We start from the raw sequence: 21,897 nt of genomic DNA, 5'->3' as shown, positions 1-21,897 counted from the left end.
GTCATCATTAAAAAGGAGATGGTTGCCTACCACTGCCACAATAAAATACTACAGCTCTTTATCTATGTATCAAAATTTGAGATTATTCAAAGACATCACCATGCTGTAAATATTGATCATAAACGTGTTTTAGAGCTCATTGATGCCTATTTGTATTCCAGTGTGTGCTAAGTTTATCATTCCCTTCACAAAGTTGAGCGTTTCTTGGCTGTTTAAACTCTGTATCTTCATCTGTATTTTCTAGGTTACAGAAATCTAATCTTTCAAAACATCTGCGTGTTGTTATTAACAAGCTGTGGATTCCTATTCTGAGGCTCACTGAAGATAGCATGTCCTAAAATTCAGACAACATCAGGGCTCTGTGGTACACTCCAACAGATCCCAGCCTCAGCTATCGAAGGACTGCTGCAGAGCTCACCTCTAATGGCAGGCTAGATGCAGTCTATGCTACACCGATGCTCAGAGCAGTGAAACATCTTATCCAGTCCCATCTCAGACCTTTTCCCTCACTAAGATTTGCAAGGGACATTGCAGCTGTCCTCATTGCCTGTGTCTGAAGACTACCTAGCTCATTCAGCTGCTGTTAAAGAGCAGAAGTAGGAACAAAGATTTTATCCCATGTCCTGCAACTAAGCAGATGATATGCTTCTTTTTCCCTTAGCTGTGCTGGCTATACGCACCACTGGAAGGTACAGAAAGAAGATTATAGCATAGGAATTATTCAGGTGAATACATTTCAACTTACTTACATCCTCTTTGATATTTTGTTGTAATAATCTGCAATTATGCATACAATTCTTTTAAGAGATTTTCCTAGCACATCTGATTTGACTGGATGCTTTTACCCGAGGTATATTCCCCTTTCTCCTCCCCCTCCTCACTTCCACCCCCAAGTTCTGAATTACAAGTTCAGAACAATAGAAAATTGTAATTTGCACTGTCGGTATTGACTGTGCACTGTGTACTGACCATGTTAACACCATAATTTAGGTGTCTGATATATCATATTTTTGCCCCAATCAAGACTGAGGTCTACTATACCACAATACTTCAATTACACACAACCTCTTCCACTCCAAAATTCAAAACACTTTCTAAAAAAAAAAAAAAAAAAGAAAGATTCAAAGTCCACAACTGACTTACTTTTGCATTTAGAGGGCACACAGACAGTGCACTCCTAAAAAGCTGTTCTTCTGACCTCCACTGACTGCTGCGGAGCGCACAGCGCATAACGTTTATCAGTAAGATTCCAAGGACTGCGACAGCAAGAATTTTCTTAAAGAAAGAGAAACAAGGTAAGAACAAAACCATTCAACTGAAACACTTCATCATCAGCCTTAGTGATTGTTTTGATAATACCTTTTTCTTGGCTTGCTTACTCAAGAGAGTAAATCCATATGTAAACAGAATACAATAGCCAATGCTGGGGAGGTAGATGACTCTCTCTGCAACAACAAATCCTACACGGAAGAACAGGTTACTTGCAGGAAGAAAAGGGATAATAAGAAATCCGAGTCCCAGTGTAAGAATCCTGCAAACAAGAAACAGATTCTCAAGTAAACAACAAAGTTTAATAGAATACCTTTTCCACTTAACATATAAACCTTATTAAAAAAAAACAAACAGAAATGTGCATATGGAGCAGGGCATTCAAAAGCAGCCCATGGGAGCTAAATAACAAAATCAGATTATGTTTCAATAACATTTTAATACTTCTTTCTATCTATAATTCCCAGAATTCTAGCTATAATTCCCAGAAAAGCAGTGTTCATGCTTCCAGAGCAGAAAATAAACCCATTGAACATTAATTACAGAATTCCTATTAAAAATATATGGGAAAAAAAACTAACGATAAAAGCTATCTGTCTAGTTTTGTAACTAGTAAGTCAGTAGCACAGGGAAAAAAATATAGGTCACTTAAAGAACTTAGGTACATTTCCCACTGAGAGTGTTGTCTTTCCTAACAAAGAAATCAATAACAGAATCCATTGTGTTTAACCACGTGAAAGTTACTCATCTACACTCTCCACAGTCATTGGAGAGAGGCACTTCTCAAAGGGAGTTCATCTTCCCTGTTTTAGGTATCTATGTTAGGAATGAGTAACACTCAGCAGGTAACTCTTCATGGTCTATAGAAAACTTACGACAACTGAGAGTAGGAACCCTATGTCCATGTCAGGCCACAGGCTTGGTAGTTTTCTATACCAGTTTATTACAAATAAGTCTCTATACTATAATGTAAATGACAAAATGACAAATCTAGAGTGAGGTACTTCTTAGTTTCGTCTCCTCCCTAATTGTCCTTGGCTTTCACTTTACTTTTGTCTTTATTTTTACTAAAACAAACAAACAAACAAACAAAAAACAAACAACACCTCTTCAGCAATATTGGCTCAGTGAGTATTTAAAAGAAAACATGAAGACACTTGTAACAAGTGTAAACCCCCTTCAAAATGGTTTTATCTATGCAAATGATTATGGGAATAGAGGAAAGGAAGTCTAGTGGGATGACAGCCTTTGGGGAGACACAGGGAAAGAAATTAAATTACAGAATACCACAGAAATAAAAAGAAAATATTTGGTACTCTGAAAAACAGGATGACCTCATTATGACTGAGCTGCTAAAAACGTTAAAGAGCTTAGAAATTAATTATACATAAAATCCATGGGAATGGACAAAAGTTAACAGAAGTTAAAGAAGACCTTAATAAGACAGAATAGCTTACAACAAATTTGTAGTTTCTTTTGATAAAGTACAAGTTGTTTCCTCATGGTCAGCATTCTATTTTTTAATAGTATATGCAGCATTTCTACCTCCTTTCAAGGCATATCTCCTTTCTCTTTCATTATTAGGAGAGAAGATTAAAGGAGATGATGACTTATAAGCAGCAAGAGCAACAGCAGACTATTCTGTTCTGAGCAGAGATTACTTTTTACCACCTACAGTGTTAAGGATCTCAAAATGCCATTTCAGGAGAAAAATAAAGCAGCCATCCATACCTCCCCCTCTAAGTCTGCTTCCCACTAGCCTGTGTACAGTGATGGGCCCAAATTGGGATAAACTGTAATGACAGCTATAAATATTTATTTGAACTGCATTTGCTAGACACTGGTTCCACTGAATTGTTAAAATTATCAGTACTGAATTTAACAAAATAATACTGTACTCAAGTTGTCCGGGCATTTAAAATTCATCACTGTCTCTTACCTTCTCTTATGGCTGTCTTCTGAGCACAGAGCTTGGCATATCAGGCCAATTAGGCAGAACCAAAGTGCTGCTAGTGCAATTATCCTCCAGTCGCTGACGGATTTAATGAGGGGTATGCAGCCCATTGACCAATCAAAACACAGCCACCAGGGACATAACAGCAACCATGCATTCAATGAATAGTAGTAATTATAGTTTATAGCCTGTCAGTCAAAAAGAAAACAAACGTTTATTTGATACTAAACTTAAGTGTGAGGGGGAGAAACTTTAGTTCTTGTTTTCTATCATTTCTGCTATTGTAAAATGTTTCTTATACAAAAAGAGGCCTTGAATACTGTTATATTACATCTAATTGCATATTTACTTACTTTACAGCTGTGAAATTATTATTTTTAATATAGTTACGTGGTTCTCCTATTCAGAGAAGGGAAATGCAGTTCTATGTTGTGCAACCAATACCCACGTGTAGAAAGAATAATTTCCCAGAACAGGAGGAAATGTCAAAAGACAACACCTTTCTTTCAGTCTTCATCTCCAAAGCCACGTTTAATACAGAGGTATAAAGCCAATACATACTCCAAATGCACCAGACCAGAACTTTATGCTATTTTCTTCAATTGTGAAAGAACAGATGAAGAGTCAAATACAGTATGTGGAAAAAAGGAAGAAACCCAGCAAAAGCTAAACCCTTGCATGCATGAGACAAGTAGTGAATAAATGGAAATGTACTTCAATGTGTGCAGAGCACGCTAAATTGAATGCAAAGAATAGTTTTTTTTACTTTTTCTCAAATTGCAAAAAAATCTTCACAGAAGCACAAGGGAAGGTGACTCATCACACATCTCTAAATGTTTAGACTGCCCGCTTTATTGTTTCTTTGAGACACAGAAAATTTAATTTGATGACAAAGACAAATGCTCTGAGCTTGCCAGAAAAAAACAAAACGAAAACAACTTCATAACTTACTCTCACAAACAGACTATCTGCAAATGAAGCTGGGTTGTCTACTTCAGTAAAAGCTGGTGGCCCTGTGCCCATAATCCTCCAGCGGATATAAAGTATACTAGCCCCTCCAGACATCAGAAGAGTTATCCTGAAAAGCAGCCCCTTTCTTAACAGCCCGGCATTCTACAGGAAGGAAAGAAAAATAACATTAAATAAAAACAAACAATATTTTATTCTCATCCTGCCTATATTCACATCTTTTTTTGTGACCATCTCAGAAAAAAGAGGCTGTCAACTGACGTTTGTCTTTCTTTTGCAGTTAACAAGAAAGGTCTCAAGTTTTACTACAATTAATTGCAAAATATTTTTTGCAAACATTTTCATTTCGTTTTCAATCAGAAAACTTTTATTGAACAATTCTCTTCTACAAATCCTCAGTAATTTTATAGTTGATATAATTTCACACATCAATTTTTGACAGGGAATTTGTGAAGAATGTAGTCTTTGGTATATACCACATTAAACTGATTAATGCAGGACAGTTTTCCCATGAATTTTATTTTAAATCGCTCTGATTGACCTTTTGTCACCAAAAGTTTTTCTCCACTTAGGTCTATTTAGGGGTAAAATTACACGAGTGCAAGAAAACTGCACAACTCGAAGCTGTGGGAAAAGAAAAAATATTTTTTTTCACAATCAAATGCAATTAAAAAGCCAATGACACACAGGCACCAAAATCACTTTGGTCAGGTTAAAATTTTCCAGGAGCTATAAAAGAAATAATCCAGTTTTATCTATAGTATTAACTCCATTGATTTACATTACAGGTTTTATAACATACACATTAGGGTCTAAAGAAGGCAATTCACTTAAAAGCAAGAAATCTGAGTCCACACAGAGAAGTGATGTCATAGAAGCTAAATTTTACAGACTTCTGTTTCTTCCCTGTGAATTATAACTCTTCTTCTTCATGCTTGCACCAGTTTCATAAATGAAAAAAAAACACAACCAAAGAAAAACAAAGACTGTTGTGTGCCACAGAAGTTCTTTACCCTTTTCCAGAGACTGGAAAGAAAATCATGAACTAAAATGATACCCATGTCACAACTTCAAGATGCAACCCCAGTCTTCCAGCACCCTACCCAGCTAGCCAGTGTTAACTCAGATGGGAAGTAAAGGACCTGGCTTCTCTCTGAGTCCCTGTGTTACAGTGCTGCAGGGATCCCTAAGAGCTGCCTGAATCCTGATGGCTGAAGTTAACCTACGGAGCCTTGGTAAGTCATCAGAGATGCAGAAGATTGAAAGTGAGAGCTTCTCTGAAATGAGGGGTCATTTGAACCACTTCCCTCCCCACTGAATGTGTCTGAAAAGGAAAATGTTGATAAACTGTTGATTTTTACATGGAAAAATTGACTGGATCCTGAAAAATATGGTTATGTGATCTCCACCTTTCCTTTATTCCTACCTTCCTTCCTTAATTTGGTATGCTTCTGTTATTGTAAAAAGCCTATCTAATAGTTATATATGATCAATTCTCTATGTCCACCATAGCAGCTGACACGCTGATTATTATTACCTATGATTGCAATATGCAATTATTTAGATCAATATTACTTATTTCTGAAGACTAAGAAAAAAATAGGCTTGTTGCATAAAGTAAGAGATCCGACAGTGTCCTGGCTGAAGGTATTTATTCTCTAAAATGATAGAAAAAATAAGTTTAAAAGCAATATTCAGACGGACTTTTAATATTTGTAGCTGACAATGGAGTCATCATAAAACACTTAATTGAATGTCTAGGGAAACAAGTTTGTGTTGTTGATTTTACATAAGCTAGCCTTTGTGCTCAAATGGCTATTTTTGCACATCTCAGAAACCAAAGTCAATACAATGAAAATCATTCCTAAAAACTGTTTTTGCAACAAAATTGTGCTACAAAGGAAAACAGCATAGTGACAATTAATGTCTTATTACAGAGTAACTAAACAAAAACTCTTATTCCGGATTTCATTTCATTTAACAGCTCCTCATGCAGCTCCTCAAAGGCCACATTTCACAAATCACAAAATCTCTTAGTAAGCAGAATTTAAGAAGTTGAAGAAGCGTTACCATATGTTACAGTCTTTGATTTAGAGTTAACTAAATCTGGCATGAAACTGAAACTTATCTCTCAAATCAAGAGGAAAAAAAATCTGCAAGTAAGAGAATTTAAGACCTGACATTCACCAAAACAAAACAAACTTTAAATACACTTCAATGAAAAGCCCACAACAGATTCTTGTAGTTGGTAGGAGCTAAAATTAATTACTCCTATTACAATAAGAAAAAAAAAAGACACACAATGCTTTCTTCACCCAGACATCACTGTTTAAAAGTCACAAAACAGAAGCACAATGCTTTGAGTTATTCATGCTTCAAGAGTAATCCTCCAAAAAAATGTTCACCTCTGACACATTTCCAACACTTTAATTCTGAACTTGATCTGCTTTAATTCTCTACAGCTCTTGACTCCTTTTCCTCATGCTAGTTGATTAGTCCCATTACACAACTCAATTCTTCAGCATTCTTATTTGCTGCCTGAAGTATTTCTCCATCCCTCAGCCATTCTTGCCCAAATCTATTGTTTCAGTTCTAGAGATTCCAATTTCACTGATTTCCCCACAAAGCTCCTCAAGAACATTTCCATTTCACTCTCTGTGAAGGAATTTAAAAGTCCTGTAGGACTTGTGTTATTCAGAAATATGAGCAAGACTTGTCTACAGTGAAACCACTGACCAATGCAGTCTCCAATGAATATTCCTTTGCCTTGCTAAAGCTTGCACCGGAGAGGCAAATGGTTTAGCTGTTCAACAGCAGTGATGTTCTAGTAGGCTGTTTATTTGGTTGTTACCAATTGTTCACCTAAAGATGAATGTTTCTGTGATTTGCTTATGATCAAGATCTCACAACAAATACTAGGTGTTACATTCCACTTGAGCCAATATTAGATAGAGTAGTACCAACAGAAGTCAAAAATTCAATCCTTAATGACTATTTGTGCTTAAATATTTTCACTTTCAAGTTCCCAAGCTACTCGGAACCGTCTCCTGTTTGGTATTCTAGCTTCTGACCCTGCAGAACTTGTTGCATCAAGCAGCCAGCTCTTCCACACCACATTTTTAAGATACTGTTGAGAGAAGCATGGAATGGATTTCTGTATTCAAGGCATTTGTAACGTTATTCCATTACCACTCATGTTGAGGAGATGTCACAGCCCATTGCCTTACTTAGCTGACTGAAAATACCTCTCATTTTCATTTAACTCTCAGCAAAAACAAAACTGCCAGAAGTTTTATCTTTGTCTTATCTTTATCTTTGTACATGACTCTCTGATTGGCAAGAATGAAGAAAACCTCTAAGGACTCACCTCCAACAACTTGTCCTTACGTATTAACTTTTGAATGAACTCCAAAACATTTAGCTTGTTAATTACCAGTGCATCGAACACTGCATTCAAACCCTATACAACCAAAAGAAAAATAAGAACGTAAGACGAAGTAGCTACACAAAACCGATTTTAAAAAATGCACCTTATATTCCACTTCTACCATGAACTATCATACATCTTAATTCTGCTTTCAAACAAGTAGATAATAGATACCTTGCTAGTAACAACGGCAGAATAAGAAATTAACAACCTGAGCTCAGATGAGTAGAACATCACATTATTATAATGCAAATGCACCTGCTACATCTGATACCAGGATATACCAGGGATACCACGTACCAGCAAGCTACACCCCATATGTATGGTTACAACAGCTTTGAACCACCTATCTGTCTGCTCTCTGCTTTCTTTCCTAAATGTTCTGCAGTGTAAATGCTTCAGTCAAAAGGTAAGGCTTCTGTCCAAGTAAGGTGGAGTTTTTTTAAGACTTTTTTTTTTTTTTTTTTTTTTTTTTGCTGTGCAGCATGGTATCTTTTGACTGACAGGTTTCAAAAATATTAAAAGGTACATAAATTGTCACAACAAGCAAAGGCTAAGAAAGATTTTACATGGGTATCAGGCTTTGTTTTCTTGCAATTACATCAATACACACGGTGGAAGTTGCTGAAAAAGAAAAGCAGAGTTCTATGTAACATTAGCCACTACACATAAAACTAGAGAATATTCAGCTCTTTGAAGGACTATACTTGCACATATTTCCCCCCCCAGAAACAAAAAAAAATATATCCAGAGGTAAATTCTTTTGAGGTCAATGAGGTAATTCTGTCGAGGTCACCAGTAAAATCCAAACTCAGTGTTCCAGCAATCACCAACCATGACAATTCATGAATACTTAGCCTACATCCTAATACATTCAGAAATTACCTCAATGTCCTGTAAACTAAATGGGGAAAAAAAGTCATGAAAAATATCTCCTAGCAAGGTAAAGAGTGAGGACACCGGGAGGCCATAAGTCTCTTTTTAATAGTCAAAGGGAGAAGAGAGAAGATAGGCTGGAGAGTTGGATGGTTCCACATAGAGATATCAGCTGGCAGGTACAAGGCTTATGGCTCACTTACATGGAGATTAGGAAAGCAAGAATCTTGCTGAAAAATACATTCAGCCTACAAGGAATCTTTTTAATGTATGATATATCCCTTTATCCCTCTGACCTTTACCCTTCAACTCAAGGATAAATATCATCATCCTAGCAATGCAACAGCAAACAAAAAATCCAGATCAAATAACAATTCTGTGTCTGCTAGCTCAAATAATTACTTCATACCACTAGAAGAAATAATCACACTACGTTTTTTAAGAGAACTTCTGTTTTCTTCACAGATACCTTTGAAAAATACATCAGCCTGTGGATGTTTATCAAAAAATAATGTCCTACAGTAAGATGTTTTCAGTAATTTCTTCTACAATTTTTTCTAAGGCTGAGAAGGTCCTTGCTGCAAATAATTCTTCTGATTGCTTTATCTATGTTATTTAAAGCTACAAATCAGATTTACTTATACAGATATACAACCACGCAAAAGGTATAAATCACTGACGTAGTATTACAGGTAGCTTACTGGATCAACCGAAAGAGACTCTTCACTTAAGTAACAGAAAGCAAGAGTAAAATGGACATGAAAAGTAAGTACATCTGTTTGCATAGACTGTTTACATAAGAGATGGAAATAAGAAATTCAGTATTAGAAATACATAAACAATTACCCTACTTATAATTAGAACGTTCAAAAAAAAACAAGAGGGTGGAGCTCCTAAAAACAGTCTCCTTCCAGTTCATAAACTTCAGAGAGAAGTTTGTAGACCCACTACCTCAACGATTATACATTCAAAACCAAGGCCAATGAACGTGATACACAGTGAAACTAACACTGTGAATCTTAAATTTTGCAAGTAATTAACAAGATACATGCGAACTGCTTACAAAAGATAAAATGAATTCCAGCAGGTTGGTTGGGATACAATCGAGAGAGATCTACTGGAATACTGTTTTTAGTAAACATTAACTAGTTTTCTGAGCAGAACAAAAAGAAAAAGATGTTCACGAAATTAGTTGTGGAGAAGATTCATCCTTGTAGACTTTACAACTGCACCTGACAGATGCTAAGGTCAAAAATCAATTGATTTTTGGGATTCTTACCAGTATCGTAATTCCTTGTTCTTTGCACAGCATGGCTACTGCACCTAGTACAACACTCACCAGCACCCAGAATACAGAAAAATGATGTCCTTCCTTATCTGTTGAAATAAAGCATGCCATACCATTAGGTTTATACATTTAAAGGTAAAGTTAGAAATTAAAATTAGAATTAAAAACAAAAGAAACAAACAGCATCTAAACTCACAATCTTTTTTTATCAGTCAAAATCTGGATACACAGACTTGAAAATCATTGGGCACCTCCTGCAATATGCTGGCATTTGTCCTTTTATTGCAGTCATTTTCTATTCTCAGAGACATTAGAAATCTCCTGTTTGCTAGATGTCTTAGCCAGACTAATTAGAATGGCAGAAGCTTCACAGTTTTCACAATTCATCATCTGAAAAGGTTAATTCCCAATATTTAGACTCATTTATCATCCTTAGCTATAGCTCTATCATTACTGGCCACTCTCCTCCAAGCTACCACAAGAACAAGAAATTCTTTCTAATGGTTACACATGAAGCAGCACCACACACACAAACTATGTTAACAGTAACCTAAGGTACAAAGGCACAATGAGCTGCTTTTCCAGGGCTGCTACATTTAGCAAGTGCTATATGTCATTTCATTAGTACTGCTGTGAAATGCCATGAAGCTCAATAATTTCAGCATCTGATCAGAGAAGCAGTTAGTTCTTGCAGTTTTACAGCAGGGTGAGAAACTCTGGGGTTAAGAGATCAAGAGTAGCTACAGCTTCTAGTATAAAAAAAAAAGTCTTTAAAGACTGTACCATGTAGCTGAGTTTAGGCACTACAAGCAGGCATTTCTGAGATTGATATAACAATAAGCTCGACTACAGCCAAAGGTACTATCACACACACAGTACATGGGTACTTCACATAAAAACATGTCTGTCACAACCTCTACTCCACAGGTGCAATCAACAGAGGGAAGCACTCAGCTCATTCAGAGAGAGTTTCTCGATTCAAGCAACATGAGCACTACAGGCATCACAAGAATCATTTGCCATGTGAAGAAAACAAAAGTTGAACTCTATATTCATCGACTGAACCCCTTTTTTATTCTCCTTGATCTCTAGAGCCGCACTTTCCTACTGCAGGTTGGGCCCTCAGCACTTAAACAGAACTGCAATAATCGTCTACGCAGAGGGCAAATGGAAGAAGTAAGGGTTATTTCACCAGAAGTAGGCACCTGAGAATAGAACAGAAGAGAAGAGAATAGAATGGAATAGAACAGAACATCAGGCTTCCTTTCTAACTGGTTGAAAGAAGGAGAACCCTTTAGGGATCTAGTCACCTGTTTTTCACCGATGATAAAGGGAAACTAGCATACTAACTCAGTTGTTGACAAGATACGAACCATCACAAGTGTCTGAGGATCTACTGACATTGGCGTCCTCTCTCATTTTGAGGCAGAGTACTTATTTTGAGTACTTATTTTTTTATTCAGAACAAGAAGTTCTGAAGAACAGGAACAAGTTTTGAAATTGCTTCTAGCACTTTTTTCTTACCCAAGACTTAAAGCTTCAGCAAAGTGGATATTAAGACGTTTGAAATTCATTGCAATAAAAATTGAACGGGCATTTGTTCCTTCTCCCTCCACCCCAAATTATGTCCTTGCAGGTGAGGACAGAGTTAACATTGGAGATGCAGATGTTATAAACTGAAAAGAAAGCCTCCTGAAGGACAGAAGTTATACACCTTTCAATACCAAAACAAAACATGGAAATACAAAATATAATGGCTAAACTAAAGAGGTTGCAGTTGTAACTAAAAAAAATAATCAATGAGGAAACTCTAATTCACATCACATATACAGAACTGAGGGTTTTCAGGGTTGCAATATGCACACAGTTCATGGAGAACGGGGCTTCAAAATTCTTTATATAAGCTTTGCTGAGAATAAAAGGGATCTGTCCTAAATACATGCCTTGAAGATCTTCGACTCTTCAGACTGCTTGCAACGCAAGACTGCTCATCCAGTTTTTGAAATCTGCCTTTTTTATTTTATATAAGGTAGAAAGAAACTAGTCGGCAGGAGGTGAGGATGGAAGGCAAACTAATTGACTGTGATGACAAAATAACAATCAGTCATCCCTAGTAAGCGTGAAAGGGAGAACATTGAACAAAGTCAACTGACTTCACTGAGTTTACTGAAGTGTACTTTCTTCAGGTGAGAGGGTTCTTCTTCCCACAATCAAATTCTGGAGGAGAGAAGCTGGGATGTTTGAGCACAAATAAAGACTATGTTAACACGGAAGTTGGTAGGAAGTATATACAGCAAAGAGTCACCAACACAGTGATTCACAAATGCTTTGATAACTTGCAGTGTGAGAAGCAACAGGGAGAAAAGGAAGTTCAAATTATCAAGGACAAGTATAACAATAGCACACTCATACAGCATGAAATTCATAAAAGCCGCATCACAAAAGGAGAAAAGGCAATTTATGTAAAGGAGGAGTTATTCCAATACTCAGTGAGAAAGAAAATGGACATTGCCAAGAAAATAGAAGTGTTCTGTGCCTTTTTGCTTCATTTTTCACAAAGAGGTCAGTTGCAATTAGCTGGCTTACACAACATCAGCAGGAAAGGAGCAAGAATAGAAGCAGAACAGTGAACAACAACAACAACACAGAATTTACAGAGAAGTTAATCTGTTTTAAATTACAGCAATTGATTACATTTACTCCAACAGGTCTTATACACCACAGAGTAATCTCAACTGTTACCTCTGAGACATCATGCAAAATGCATGAAATTCCAGAAGCTTGGAGTTAAAAACAAACAAACAAAAAATCCCATCGTGCCTGCATGTCCACTATTGAAGGGTAAAAGAGATAGGAAAAGTAAAGCTAAAGCATCAAAGCCAAGCTGACAAGTTGAAATTGTCCAGAAAACAAAAAACACCACAAGGTATTTTCTAGATGAGTCTCTAAAAGAAAAGGATATGATTCATTGTTTTCCAAAGACGTATTACAGCTACTTAAATCAAATTAAGTATAGTTTTTGACTTGGAGAGCAAAAAGGACTTTCTGGATGAGAGCAAACCTATAAACCTCGACTTCAGGAAGGCATGAGAATGCCACTGGAGACAGTGTGAAATAAGCAAGAAATAATAGGGGGTGGATGAAATTATAGAATGGATACAAGTTACCATTGTAAAACTGCACTAAGACTCAAGGCCACTGTGCAAAATAGGAAAATACATTCTGGATTGGTTCTTCCTTTCATCTAGCTCTATTAGGTATTTTTAAAAATTTGGATGATGGAATAAGGAATATTCTGATTAGGTCCAGAACTGCTGCCAGGCTACAATGGCTATGAAACATACTAAGGAGAAGACAGAATTCCTCTGACAAACTGGAGAAATGGTCTTGAAAACCGATAATCAAACACTATTCAATAGGCACACGTTCAAAGTTGTACAGAAACTGACTTGTGTTGTGAACATTCCAAGTCTCAGACGCCAGAAATGTCTCAGCATGTAAAGTGTAGCCAAGCTTATGTAGGAACCCTCAAATACGGTAAAAGATGGTAAAGAACAACAACAACGAAAAAACACAATTCCATAGATACATTCGTTAAAAGATGAGAAACAAGCATCACGATCTCCTTCCCCAAAACCATGATCTCAGTTCCTTTATTTTCTTTTGCAGTCTCAAAAAGTCAGTACAGCCATATACAGAACTGTAATATTATGAAAGTTCATCAGTTTGTGATTAAACTTCAAAGAAAGATAATTTTAATTAAGAAATGTTTTATCTTGTGCTTTTTCCTGGGTCAATATGCACAGACACCCCCCATATCCCCCCTGCAGAAATCTCGGGACTAAACTAGGACTGAAAAACAGATACAAAAGACTGGCATTCAGCAATGTCAAGCAATTTTTAACAGTGATTTGAAAATGTAAAGCACTGCATAAGCGCTAATTATTATTATAAGATACACACATGCCAATAGAAGTAATCGGCCTAACAAAGCACATTCCCCTAATACGGCACTGCTTCCCACCAGAAGAATCTTGTGTTAGAAAATGAAACCAATCTTTGGTTGGCACCTGCACCTAGTTGAAGCTGGTATACCATATTGTGAGTGGGCATCGTGCCACTCTGACAGATGGACAAGATTGTAAGCACGCCAAATAAACAGAGTACTTGCCTTTTTTTTTTTTTTTTTTTTTTTTAAGCTGGAAAAACACACTGTTTCTATACCAACAAAAAAGGGTGTTTCAATGACCCCACTTTACGAGTACCTGAAGTCTGAAAGTCAAGGGGATCCAAAGAAATACCTGTGTAAGACATGAAGAAGCCATGAGGGCTCTTCCACTCAGGCTGCTGGACTCAAGTATAAGCACTATGTATGCAGAATTGCTCTAGGAAAGTGTTTTACAGTGTGGAGTCAACTGATCCTAAATTTATGAGCAATATGCTTATTGTGTAGATACCCCTCAACTCTGCCTTCCTAGATGCTAATCCTACTTCTTTTAAGAGACCTTATCTTGCAATGTCCTAAATCCACAAGTCAATGAATACAAATTCCTAATAAGTTCAGGATATGAAGAAAAATACTACATGTTTAGAGTACCAAGCTTAGTTTTACTTTAAAGTCAAGCTAGCAACAGCAAAAAAAACAATAATTATCAAGTTAGACATTTAGGCATTCAGCATTTCCTCCCTCAAAGCCAACTGAGCATCTTAGGGCCTAACCAGGTGACAACTTGGAGCAGTTCAAGAAGTCACTGAAGCATGTTTAAGTGCATTGCTATAAAGAGCAGGAAGAATTCCCTAGTGTTAGAAGATAAAGTAAGAATCCATTGTCAAAGTTAACTTAAGCCTGAGATCTCCCTGCGTGTCTCCAATTCTCTGAATGTACATACCACTGCAGCGCAGCTCAGCATTTCACTTAATAATGAAACTTCAACAGCAAATGGCATTCCTAAACATCTCCAAGTACCTCAAACTCATTACAAAGAGGCTACAGTAGAGCGATTATCTAACCCTAAATCATACCATCTTGGACAAACAAAATTTAGCGCTAATTCTACAAGAAAGAAAGTTATGGTTTTTCATTTGCCCACTAAAAGAATAAATGGATAGATTTTCCACATGCAACTCCTCCTTCCCAATGTGTTCAAACATGAACAGTTGGGCACACAGTTGAAAAATCAGGGCCCAAATGTTAAACAGTTTAGTCTGGAGAAGAGGAGGCTCAGGGGAGACCTCATTGTTCTCTGCAACTACCTGAAAGGAAGGTGTGGGGAGCTGGGGGTCGGCCTCTTCTCACAGGTAACTAGTGATAGGACTAGAGGGAATGGCCTCGAGTTGCACCAGGGGACGTTTAGGTTGGACACGAGGAGACATTTCTTCTCAAAAAGAGCAGTCAGGCATTGGGATGGGTTGCCCAGGGAGGTGGTGGAATCACTGCCCCTGGGGGTGTTCAAGGCAAGGTTGGACGTGGTGCTTAGGGACATGGTCTAGTGGGTGACATTGGTGGTGGGGGGTGGTTGGACCAGATGATCTTGGAGGGCTTTTCCAACCTTAATGATTCTGTGATTCTATGGGTAGTAAATACCTTTGACCAACTGCAAAATAGCTAACAAACTCCCCCTCATCTTAACAGTACTGACTTTCACATAGAAGACTTACACATTTCCAAACTAAAGGAAAACCTCCACTATTCACAAAACTCATTGCTACAGTCTGCTTTGCATGTTTCATTATATTAGCAGTGAACTAGCAGATGATTAATGGAAGACTACAAAGAACAGAACAAAACAGAAACACACAACCAAGTACAAAGTCATTTTTAGAAGTCATAGCATATGAGCAAACAGTTGTTCCCCTATTTCAGATCCATGCCAAGTATTACTCACATGAAGCAAATATCATAAACTCAACATTTTACATTACTCAGATCACCAATGCAGTTGGCAAATACATGCAACTGGATCACTGTCAAGGCTGAAGACAAAGGAAGGCAAAATGAATACTCTAGCAGTTTTAGAAGTCCTTATTAATTCCCAGAGATACTGCATTAAAATTCAACAAAGTTAATAACCCACAGTTCCCTTCAGAACATACCTAAACAGTTGTCAGCTCTTGCTGTCTCCAAAGCCTATGCAGTGGATTTGTCCCCACAGATGTGTTTTTAAAACAGCCGGACAGAATGAGAACAACAGATTAGTTCCTTGCAAACATAAATGTTATCCTATCAGAGTTCTGGTAACATTAAAAACTCTATGTTAGAAAAAAGTAACAGAATTTTAGAACTTCAGTAAAACATATTTATAACCTATGTAGTGTGTTAAACGCTGATACTCTTTGGAAAAAAAAAAAAAAAAAAAAAAAAAGATAAAATGCTACGGATTCTGGCTAAAAGAAACTGTCTGCCCCCAAATCCATCAAAGCCACGAATAAACCACATCAGACAGGCAACCTACAGTATATATTGAGCTTTACAAAAATCATTTTCCTTTGGAAATTTTCCAGTCTGGCAACTTCTACCTTTCTAATCTCCTACTTGTTTTCAGTATTATTTATACTTCCCTCCATTTTCCCCCAAATACTCTTCACACATTTTGTGTCCTCAATCTCAAGACAAAAAAAATACTCTTACATTTATTCGCTTATATATCAGGTGAAAACAAACACTAACCAGCCTCTCTTCTATGTCTTTTATCACTGTTAGAGAAGACTTCAAGGATGACAATTCAACAACTGTATCTATCCTAGTGAAACAGATTTCTGGAACACTGCTGGACACAAATCTCACATTGCCTTGCTGCAAGAACAGTCAGGTTCTTTATGAAAGACTTAAGATATCCTATGTATTTAATAACATTAGGATGCTGCTGGAGACAGAAGAGTTTATGTTACTGAGGACTAACTGTACCTGTACAAATATATACAAATCTAGCGGAACAAAAGGAAATAGGATGGTGTAACAAACTGCTAGATCCCATTTTTCTGGGGGATCCTCAGAAAGCCACTATGTATGATTAGAAACAAAAGCCTAATGCAACGGAACGCACAGAAGGTTTTTTTCGTTGTGTTCTCCCCCTCCTTCTTACTAAGACTATTCCACAAAGATCAATTACCATCTCAGTTGGACCTGGAAAGTGATGAAGTAACAACTGTTAGCTTGGACTAGCACTATCAATGTGCCCTGGCAGTATTGCAGACTTTCTGAGCCTTGTGGCTAACCACACTTTGCCAGTAGAAGGAAAATAGTTTGAATTCTGAGAGAAACACGATATTTTTTCTTTGTTACATCTTAACAGACATTGTTTAAGTCTGTTCTTTAAACTGCACGTGCATATTTTTAAAATGCTTGCTCTTCATTGATACTCAAAGTGAGATCAGCTTACATTTGGGACTTAAGATGGTTTCTGCTGAGACTCCCTCAAATCCAAGCACATCCAAACTCAGCTAAACTCAGATAAAAAGGTCATTATTCCTTTTTCATCCTATTATTTTTGAATGACTAGAAGAATTGTTAATCAAACAAGGATATTCACACCATCAAAATGGGGACATCCAAGACTAAAGTTTTGCACTTGCTTTAATAGAATAAAACCACCGAAAAGTCATACTTGCCTATAGCTACTTCCTCATACGTGGTTACCTTTTCCTACAGCCTTTATGATACCGACATTACTGTCCATATCAGTGCCTGATGGGTTGGACCAACCTCCCTGCTCAAAAGAAAAAAGAGATCATAAAGATAGAAAGTAAAACTGTTGGTGGTGGTCAGTGGGCTTCAGCATGATACATGGGTACAGCAAAGAACACGCATGCCATTTGGAGGGACTAAGACAAGCTGGTGGAACAGGCTGACAGAGGCCTCGTGAAATTCAAAGACAGCAGCACACAGCAGACCAGCTTGGGGACTGCCTAGGCAGCAGCTCTGCAGAATAGGAGCTGGAGTTCCTGGCTGACAGCAAGTTGAAGAGGAGTCGACAGCGTGGCAATGAAGAAGGTTAAATGTACACAGGGTTATACGACCTGCAGTGTACCCAGGGGGTGAGGGAAAGTTGCTTCTCTGTATTCAGCTCTTGTGAGGCCACGTCAGAAGCACTGTTGTACCCAATTCAAGAAACACATGAATAAACTGGAAGTCCAGCAAAGAACCCCTAAGATGGTTAGGAGAGCACAAACTAGGAAAAGAAGCTGAGGGAATTGGTTCCCTCATCCTCCTGCCCTAGAGGAGAAGGCTGAGAAGGATCCAATTTCAGTCTTACCATTTGAAGAAAAGTTATAGGGATGACAGAGACAGACTTCTCTGAAGTGCCCAGAGAAAGGAAATGATGCACCAATCGCAAGGCCCAGCGAAGTAACATGCAACTGAACGTAAAGGGAAAAAAAATACTTCTAAAAAATACTTCTCAGGAGGGCTGTTAAACACAGGTTGCCTAGTGAGGCTGTGAATTGCCTTGAAGATTTTTACCACCCACCTGTCTAATGCTTTGAACAACCTGATCTATAAAGTGCCCTTGCCTTAAGTTGTCAGACCAGAGACGACCTCCAAAGTTTTTTTCTGACCTAAGGATCTCTATAATCTATGACAAAAACCTAGGTTGCTCCATTTTTGCAGCTACCCTAAGCAACAAGCCTAGTCTTCCTAAGCTTCTATGCAATGTACCCCCAGAAGGTGACAGAAAATTCCTAACATAAGCTCCCCCCCTCTCAGTGACCACTGAAATAAGCCTATCTCGTTCCAGTGACTACACAGAAAGAGCAGGGAAAAAAAGCTTTTAAGTTGCATGCCCAAGTTAGCTGGTGAAGGTCACAAAGTAGGGAAACTTAGAGCTTGAGAATACCCACGTACATAACAGATACAAGGTGAAATGCAGCTGGCTTATGAGGCTGGAGAGTTTGTGGGGAAACTGCTGGTGGAGACAATCTCACTTACCTCTCTGTTTACAAATTAAAGGTTTTCACATTTAGGAAGACATGTCTAGGATGAGCAATGAAGCCTCCCAGACCTTTCTAAGACAGTTTTCAGACCAGAACCATTCTGACCTGAAAACTTGATGCAAATATCTATTGTGCGGCACACTGCTCATTGGCCTGTAGCAAATCACATAAGGTTCAGAGGGAAGAAATACTCTGAAGCTTGGGCTCCTCCCTTTAGGGTCTGTGCAAGATCTGCTTAGGACCTTATTAGTGCTCTCCACAGTGCTGGATGATGTGTAAGTTTTCATTCTCTAATTTAGAAGATGCCAGATACCTGCAAGAACCTGAAATTGTCACCAAGCTACCAAAAATGAAGCAGCTGTTGGAAGAGACACAATTATGTAACTTGGATACAAATTCTTCAGTACAAAGTCGAAACTGCTTTCAGAAGTCACTGAGGAAAAATCAAGTACTGAAGGTGACAGTAAACATTGAAAACTGATCTGAAGGACAAAAGACACAATTATGCTGGCAGACCATAGTTCTCCATAGCAAATCTGCTTAACAGACACAGTTCTGATACTATTATGAGATAGCATCCAATTTTAAAAAAAACAACAATAACAACAAACAAAACCTATGTGCTGCTTAGTATCTTGACTTCATAACATTTTCTTTTTTCTGTATCAATGACAAGAACTTTAGTACAACACTTTTAAAATTACACTGACTTCTAAAAGCTATCAGACTAGCCTTTGCAAGTTTTAAAAGCACTCAGAATATCCCTTACCAGAGTATACATCACATTCTTAATCATTCCTGAGATATCTTCCATATCAAAAGAAACACAGATTCCTTTCTGAGTCTCCAGTAGTCCTCCTAACAACTTGGCTCTTGAGTTGTTCAAACAAGGATAATTACCCCAGCCATACAGGCCTACCTCTATCAACAAACTGGAAAGCACATAGCCAATATTTTGTCTAATTCAATTTGGTGCTGACAGAAGAAACATCCAAAGCACAATCATAGCCGGTAAAATAGGTGAAAAAAGAACTAATGAGTAAGCAAGGTCCCAAGGCCAATTTTCATCAAGACATTACTAGCTCAGTTGACAGAATGGAAACAGTTGGAAAAAATAATCAGAAGTGAACAGGAATTACTACAAATGTAATTTGAAGTGACCAAGTTTAACCTAAACTTATGATATCAAGTGCAGAAATAAGCACAGTAGTTCTAAACGTGCTAAGCTCAATTAGCAGGAGTTATTCACAACATCTTAGAGCTCTCTGTGCACCAACTCACCTCCCTCAGGCTACACTAAGCTCTGCACTTCTGTGACTGTGTTGTTAATCTAAATAATTGCCAACTGTGGTTAAACATCGTAGGCCATGCCTATTGAACCGATATCACACAAGCTCTTCACAGCGCAGTTCTTCATGGGTTCACCAAATGATTCCACTATTTCCTGTGGTAGAACACATTCAGATACCAGACTGCATATTCTGTACAGGTTCTCCTAATTGTGAATTGTGAATTGATGTATTCTGTACTTATTTAATAGACTCCCACGATAATTTCTCCACAACAGTATCTCAACTGCCAAGCTGCATTTAGATCAAATAATACAACAGATCTAAAAGCTCATTTGAAAAAACATCTAAGAAAGAACTTTCCATGTAAAAATAATACTGTTACCTTACAAAAACTCTATGAATAATACTATATTCAACATGTATATGCCAGCACTTGCATATTGCAGGGATTTAGAGGGCTTACTCATACCAGTAAATCTTTACTGTTTATTAAAAAAATTACTCGTAAGGTTTCTAAAATTCATTCCCATTTAGGCCATCCCAACACAATGGCATAAAGTATATTAAAACATTTAAGAAAATAAATTCACGGGTCTGATTTCTTTCTAAAATACTTATTAAAATATTTATTTATGTTTCTATACAACAAACCATTTCACAAATAAGCCTAGTACAAAACCTATTTTTCTTAAAATAAATTCATAGTGTTTAACAGGAATTAGTGACAACATTCCCTTCTAGCTCCTCTAAAATTAAATACCTGCTAGAGCAGATTTCTTTATATTTTCAGATTGTATAAACATTAATAGATTCAATCCACAACAGTTGACATTTTCGGTTTTGCTACACTTAAATGTATGAATACAGATAAAATTTACAGTACAAAATTAAAGGTGCAAACATAATGCTTACTTTCTCTGAATGCTTTACAGTAGCCAAGGAATGACAACAGAAAGAACAGGGCACATAGTAAGTCTGCTCTGCCAACAATCCCTGCAACCTTAAAAAGAAAAAGAAAAAAATCACTATTACCAGATTTTATTCTCAGAAAATCTGAGGTTAAGATACACATATACATATATATGCACAATGTGAATGCATACAATTATCACTGTAGGGTTTTTTTTTTTTTTTATTGCTTAGAAATAGATGGGTAAAGAATTTAGCTTTAATTTATGAAAAAACTGCTATTTTAAGAAACAAGAAAGGACTATTTAAGAAAATGTAGACTCTGTCCCATTTCATCAGATTTTTGGGTTACATTGCCTTTCAGTAGAATTCTTTGCAAACATTCCAAATCCCTGCAAAATTGAGAACTCTGTTGAAATACAAATCAAGACTGTCTACTTTCAGAATATAAGGCAGCCTTCAAATTGCAGTCTAAACACTCAGAATGAACAAATAACTTCTAGCCTGCTGAAAGGCCTCCCTCCAGCAGTTTTTTTTCTTTTTGTTTTATATTACTTGATTACATGAGAGCTATCTCCAACTGCATCTTGCTCTAACAGAAGCTGTAGTAACATAAGAAAATCAGAAGCTCATTCTGGGACCTCTGTATTCTGGATCTGTGCCAAACTATTTAAATCAAGAGCATTCTCAGGACCATCAAGAAGCATTGGTTCAAGTCATTAAACTGTTGTCAGTCTTGGTTTACTTACTGAGGCTCTGAGTTCCATGTTTCCTGGAGAAGCTGTACACAGAGGCCTTTCGGAAGCAAAGCAAGACAGCTACAGTTTTTTTGTTTGTAATGATTCAGGCACAGAAGCAGAAACTTTGGTTCTTGTGAGCAAGAGAAGTAAGTAAAAAGGGAAACTGTATCTTCACTTAGTTTAAAAGCACCTGCTAACCCTCCTTTCAGAAAAGGTGTTTTTTTTGTTTGTTTGTTTGTTTTTTG

At 37.3% G+C, this 21,897-nt stretch overlaps 1 protein-coding gene across 2 annotated transcripts in view; it reads right to left on the bottom strand.

The window, feature by feature from the left end:
• TMTC4 (transmembrane O-mannosyltransferase targeting cadherins 4) overlaps positions 1–21,897 on the bottom strand; it is a 52,255-nt gene that overhangs the window by 17,486 nt on the left and 12,872 nt on the right. For both annotated transcript variants that reach the window (XM_032183789.1, XM_032183799.1), the window contains exons 5-11: positions 20,916–21,003; positions 9,775–9,872; positions 7,560–7,652; positions 4,175–4,336; positions 3,209–3,411; positions 1,360–1,531; positions 1,144–1,275 (exon numbers count right to left, since the gene is read on the bottom strand). In XM_032183789.1, coding sequence (XP_032039680.1) covers positions 1,144–1,275; positions 1,360–1,531; positions 3,209–3,411; positions 4,175–4,336; positions 7,560–7,652; positions 9,775–9,872; positions 20,916–21,003 — 948 coding nt within the window. The remainder of the gene's footprint in view (positions 1–1,143; positions 1,276–1,359; positions 1,532–3,208; positions 3,412–4,174; positions 4,337–7,559; positions 7,653–9,774; positions 9,873–20,915; positions 21,004–21,897) is intronic.

Source organism: Aythya fuligula, chromosome 1 (genome assembly GCF_009819795.1).
Source record: "Aythya fuligula isolate bAytFul2 chromosome 1, bAytFul2.pri, whole genome shotgun sequence".
Classification (NCBI taxonomy): Eukaryota; Metazoa; Chordata; class Aves; order Anseriformes; family Anatidae; genus Aythya; species Aythya fuligula.
Note: the sequence above shows the minus strand (reverse complement) of the source record. Positions and strands in the feature narration are given on the sequence as shown.